Here is a 6,065-nt window from a genome sequence, read left to right on the forward strand (position 1 = left end):
TCTATGTCTCCAAAGCATATGATTAACAGCCTTTCAAGGTAGCAGGTAATTTCATGCCCTCATGGCAAAGAAAGAAAATTACCATTCATTAGAAATCTCTTGGTTGAAAATTGTTAATACTTAAAAGCAGCCCAAATTAAACTTCAGGTTAGATGTGGAACAAGGGCAAGAATCAAGATCCCTCCAGTCCCTAGAGGTTGAACATGTGATCCTTGGCCAGTCCTTCAAGCTCTGTGGCCCTCAGTTTCTAGGGTACTTATAAAACAAAGTTATTTCCCTCTGCACTCCCCCTACCTCAAAACATTTCATGAAGTTAGTTATCTGTGCTGAGATAAGGCTGATATCCAAGGATGAACCTATTGGCCAAAGGTTTCAATCTGTTTCTCAATAATTTTCTTTTTACTTATCAGATTTTTCCACAAAAGTTATCAGTTAACCAAGAAATAACTGCCCAGCACCTGCTATTTGTGCAGTGATGGTAGTCAGTGAGGAATATTCAGAAAAAAAGTACAAGGCACCATCCTTGCTCTTGAGGACCCATCTCCAAGTTTGGGGACTTGAAAGATAAATGAAACAAAAGCACCAAAGATCTGAATAATAGTGGGGCCCATTATTCAGTATTGAATTCTGAGATACAGCCTAGAGGTGTTAAGAACACCAGCAGGAACTAGAAAAGTTCAGGTTTTCCAAAACGAAGTGAAATTTTAAAACATCCTTGAGAGAGGACTCTTGGGGGGAAAAAAGGCATCCAGCAAAAGGAGCCTGGGAGACTGGATGCAGTAATGTACAGAATGGGTGAACACAAGCAAGACCAATTCAATTCTTGGTGGGCATATAAGTTGTGGGAATGAAGAGAGACGCCAGATCTCAGAACACTTTAATGCTTGGCATGTAAGCTGGACTTGGAGTAGGAACAAAAGGTAATGAGCTGGGTGAACTGATGGACATTGGAAGTGCTCAGTGTGAATTTCTTTTCTACCCTCTGCCTCTAGTAGAAGAAAAGCAAAAGAACACTTGCAATCAGGTGTTCTAAAGCCGAAGACATCATGGGTATTCTGTCCCAGCTGAGAGCACCAGGGAATTGAAGAACATTGTGCCCAAGAGCTTTTGGGAGCAGGGACTCATTACATTTCTGAACACAGAACTGGGAACATAGTCAGTGCCCAAAAGTGCTGATCAGTTGCTGATAGTCTCATGCCAATCTCTCAACCCCAGGATGCCATGGGCCAAGCAAACAGGTGTGATTCAGAATCCAGAATATCATCCTGCCCTCTGCTACATATCAGACCAACAAGGTCCTGAGGAGGGCACGGACGCATGGAGCTCAACACTAAACTCCTCCAGCAAAGAGCAAAATAGGATGCACTAGCATCATTCTTGATCTGAAACGTCCCAGACTCTTCCTGTGGGAGTAACATCAAGAAGCACAGTTCCCAAGCCTGTTCAAACAGGAGACTGAGATGACACCCAACATGCTACTTCTAATAGGGTCTAAAGTTGTTTAATGACATCACTCTGCCCCATGACAGGCAGGAGTCAGAACAACACATGCAAAGGAAGTGTTTATCAAGGTGTTCTCCAGACAGCGCTTAGTTGAGACTGTTCTCATTTAATCAGCCAGTTATTGTCTGCATTAAAACTACAACTCAGAGCAGCAGCCTCCCCTTCAGCAGTAGGTTGCTATGGCCTAAGCCCTCCCTGAAGTCTCCTGCCCTCAAGGAAAATGATAAGCCCTATTCTCTACCAGCACATACCCAAAGAATGAAGAGGTGGCACTCACATTTCCAATGAAGAGAGAGGAATGACCCACTCCAACACAGTACTGAGCACCTTAACAATGCAAGGATCACATTCTCAGATAATTTAAAATTTCATACGAATGTGCCTGCCAGGAAATAAATCCTGGCTAGTTAGTTCTCACTCAACACAATTATATAAATTCTTTCTTTTAATTCCTATTTAATAAGAAATCCCCAGAGGAAGAAGTAAGAATTCTTCTACAGCACAAACTTGCAGTATCACATAAACTTTTCAATACAGATAAAACTTGCTGGGCATGGTGACACATGCCTATAATACCAGCAGGTCGGGAGGCTGAGACAGGAGGATCACAAGTTTAAGGCCAGCCTCAGCAACTTCCTGAGACCCTGTCTCAAAATTTTAAAAAAGAGCTGGGGATTTGATTCAGTAGTAAACTGCCCCTGGGTTAAGTCCCCAGTTATCTTCCCTCTCAAATACAGATGAAATTCAGTCTAAAGTGTCATCTGACTGGGTTTCTTTCCATCCCTGAAAACACACACACACACACACACACACACATACATTTTAGGAAAGAGATCAGCATGGTATACTTCCTGAAGATTTGGGCACTTGAGTATAAAAAAAATCCAACTGTTCCATGCCAGGCCAGTCCTGCTATGACAGCAAACCCCCCACCAAAGAAACACCCCGGGAAAGACGCCAGGAAAGGGAAACGCCTCCTTGAAACAGCCTGAGAAAGGTAATCCTGATTCAAGCCGTGCTGAAACTATTCCTCAGCACCAGCCAGGAAGTCCCTTCTTTTCTGTGCCCAGCAAACCCAGACCTGCCTTTGCGGAATTCCACCTCTGAAGCCTCTGTAAGGGGTGGGTTTAGAAAGGGGCTTCCCAACTCTGATGCCCTTTGGGATCCATCCGTGGCCAGATTTTCCAACCCCGCCTAATCAATGCAAACACAAAAGCTAGTGGATATACCAAGAGCATACAGTTACTTACACACAAAAAACACGCACTTATACATACATACCTTTCACCCTCCATTGTGCGAGGCCCAGCAGGGGTGGTAGCCGCTGAACAGTGCGTATACCCGGCGATTCTAGCTCTGTTCTCAGTTCTCCTAGCAGCCCAGCGGGAGATCTGATCAGCAACAGTGATTCAGCATGGCTGCAACTGAAGCCTCCTCCCTCTGGATCCTCCTTCCTCTGACTTACTCGCGGCAGTTTCTACCGCAGAAGCAGCAGCAGTAGAAAATGTCTTACCCAGAGCTCCCTGCAGTCCTTTCAGCTGCTAAAAGCAGCAACCCACTTGCTCCCCCTCCCCCGCAGGCTTGCTGCTTCTCCGTCTCCTAGGAACAGCGGCAGCTTCTGCGACCCAAGTACGGTGCCACCTTTCCAGCTGCTTCAGCATCTGCCCAGGCATCCCCAGCTCAAGCAACTAGCCCACCGAGGGGCTCCTGCCTCCTCTGCCTATGCTGCAAAGGATCCAGCAGTTCCTCACTAACCCAAGAAATACTGACCCCCCTCCCCCACCCCTCCCCATAGGCTATGAGTCTGTCAGCCTAGACAGATTGCTGGAATGAGGAGGCCCCTCTGTGGACTGCAGTGGAGTTTGTCCACCTAGGGAAATTCACTGTGGGTCACAGTTCAGGTTCCAATTCCTTCTCCCAAAATCCACAGTAGCCCTGAGTCTGACCAATAGAGAGAAACTAGGGGGAAAGAACCTGATAGAACTAAAAAGAACACAGAGGAAAAGAACATAGAAAATTAGAAATTAGAAAAACAGAGCTGGTAGAAATAGATGAAAATGAAACAAACCCTATTTTACCTCAAGAGGTCAAAGGTTATTGCAGTAAAGTCATCACAATGAACACTGCACAGGCTTATTGCCCTAGGCCATGCTGAAAGATCACCAATTTCATGGTACGATCCTAAAACATCTTCCTAAAGTCAGTTGTATTGAAATTTAAGCTGTGGCTCCAACTAGTAAATCTTCCACTAAATATCTTATGCCCTGTAATCTCCAGATCTGGACCTCATGCTCAGCTCAGTTCCTTGTTCAAACATGGGATCACACCAGCCTCAAGTGCCCTTTCAGCTCTAAAATAACTTGATTCCAAACGTTTTTAACATCCCATTTTTCTTCTCAATGTAAACTATGTGATTATTTAAGGAGAAATTAGTGGACTCTTGTTTTGTGGGAACTTCAGGGAAGATAGCATGATGTACATGAAAACAACAGAGATGCTCAGTATATCTATTGTTCTTATTTTCACTGTTACAAAGCCCTGAAATCACAGAATGGAGGGAAGAACACTGAGGTGACAGAGACTACAAGTCACTTAAACTCTACATAGTCTCCTGAACTCAAACCGGCTAGGATGTTATTCCCCAAGAACACCTCCTCCCTTGATACTTAGATGGGGCCATACTCCAACTCACTTTTTCTCAAGTGAGAAGAGGCCTGGGTTTTATTTACACTCTAAAGCACTGTAGCTTCATGTTTTCTTTCCATAATACCCTTCATATCTTTCTCCCTTATGTCTCTTCCTCCTCTAATCAGTTGTAGCTCTGCTCCATGTTTCCTCTTTAGGTTAATCACAGGGACCACGAAAAGCTGAACATCACAAACAAGGAAACTGAATCCCAGAATCTGTGCCAGAGTGCAGGCATCCACCAGGAAAACAACTGGGTGATTCATAAGAGGAACATAAGAATGAGATGACTTGTCCTTTGTATATACCCTCATTCACATCTTCACCACACAGGAAAGAGGGGAAATGCCACATCTAACAAAACAGATAAAGCAAAAAGTTCAGAAAAGGAAATACTTAAGGGCTGAGCATATTAAAGTTTCCAAATACAACTATTAAAAGCCAGTGTAAGGATCCTACAGAATATCCTTTGCAATCTACTTTTGCCATACTAACCAATATCACTACAATGTATGTCAAAATTATATTGCTACCTACCCACTGAACACTTTATTCACTACTCACTATCCAGAGAACAGAGAACAATCAGAGAAAGCCATCTAGAAAAGAAAGGTCATCTCGCAAAACCAGGTGCAGAGCTAAGTCAAGTGTCAAAGTCTCTGGACTCCTGGTGTAAATTTTCTTTGGTTTCAAAGCTCCATTTTACATTTTCTACCTTATTACCCACATGTTCTCTGGGACACAGCCTGAATCTATTGGCTCTAGGCTAATTTTTCTGACTAGTCTTCAGATTAAGGAGAGTTGCTGTTGAATTCTTACTGAAGAAAGTCAAAGGAACCAAAGTATTATCTGCCTGGAGGAGAAGGCCCCATCCTTGGATTACCCAACAGTAGTATCTAAGCCCTAAGTTCCTTCCCATTACCCAGGTTTCCTCCAGTTTGCCAAGTATAGTTAGTGACCCCAGATCTCCACACTAAAGTGATTTATCCACCCCTATACATCAACTCTAGAATCCATAAGCTCATGTTACTTGGGGAAAAATCATGTTGGAAGAAGAAAAAAAAATTTAAGCCAGGTGTGGTCTGGAAAGTTCTCTTTTCCATTCTCCATCTATATGCTATACTGGCATACAGATAGTTCATCTAGAGACAGGCCAATTATCCTTTCTTTTAATTGCCTTTTTCTTCTTTTCTCACTTTTATCCACCTTTCCCAGGACTTCTAATCCTCATTTTTGCAGTCACCATAACACAGTGTAGCAGTCCCATATCCAGCTGTGCATCAGAACCATCAGTCCATCTAGGTAGAAGTATAGGCATCTTGGGTTCAATTCCTAGTACATTAAAAAAAAATCAACTTTTAAAAATAAAGGGTGGACAAGGCATCAGGGAATCAAAAAATCACAGAAACGTTTTAGGGTTATGAAAATGTTCTATATCTTGATTGTCTTAATAATTAGACTGCATACAACTACTATGGTTTTTAAACTATATACTTTAAAAACGGGTAAATTTTATTTTATGTAAATTTTTTGGGGAAAAAAAAAAACCACTGTAGGGTCAGGCTTGACATCACACTATAGAATCAGAGCATAGGAGTAGGAATTTTAATGAGCTTCCTCAGTGGCTATAATGCATAGCTAGAACAAAGACTACTTAGAACAATGAAAAAAGCCTACACCATTGGAATCAGATAGTGAAGGGTCCAAATGTACTTACCAGAAACATGATCCTAGGCAAGTTACTTTATAAGCCTCAATTTTCTCGAAAAAAAAAAAAAAAAAAAAAGGATATATATAAACCAATAACAATACCTCCCAGGGTTGTTAAGGTTTGAATGTGAAATAGATTCAAACCAAAAAGCTTTTTCTCAGCAAAA

General features: G+C 42.4%; 1 protein-coding gene across 1 annotated transcript in view; it reads right to left on the reverse strand.

The window, feature by feature from the left end:
- The window catches only part of KLHL3 (kelch like family member 3), a 104,052-nt gene extending 100,789 nt beyond the window's left edge, over nt 1-3,263 (reverse strand). The window contains exon 1 of the mRNA XM_079143890.1: nt 2,785-3,263. Within this exon, the coding sequence (XP_079000016.1) occupies nt 2,785-2,798 (14 nt within the window). The 5' untranslated portion in view covers nt 2,799-3,263. The remainder of the gene's footprint in view (nt 1-2,784) is intronic.
- Between the last annotated feature and the right edge of the window lie 2,802 nt (nt 3,264-6,065).

This window comes from Sciurus vulgaris (genome assembly GCF_902686455.1).
Source record: "Sciurus vulgaris genome assembly, chromosome: 6".
NCBI classification, from domain to species: Eukaryota; Metazoa; Chordata; class Mammalia; order Rodentia; family Sciuridae; genus Sciurus; species Sciurus vulgaris.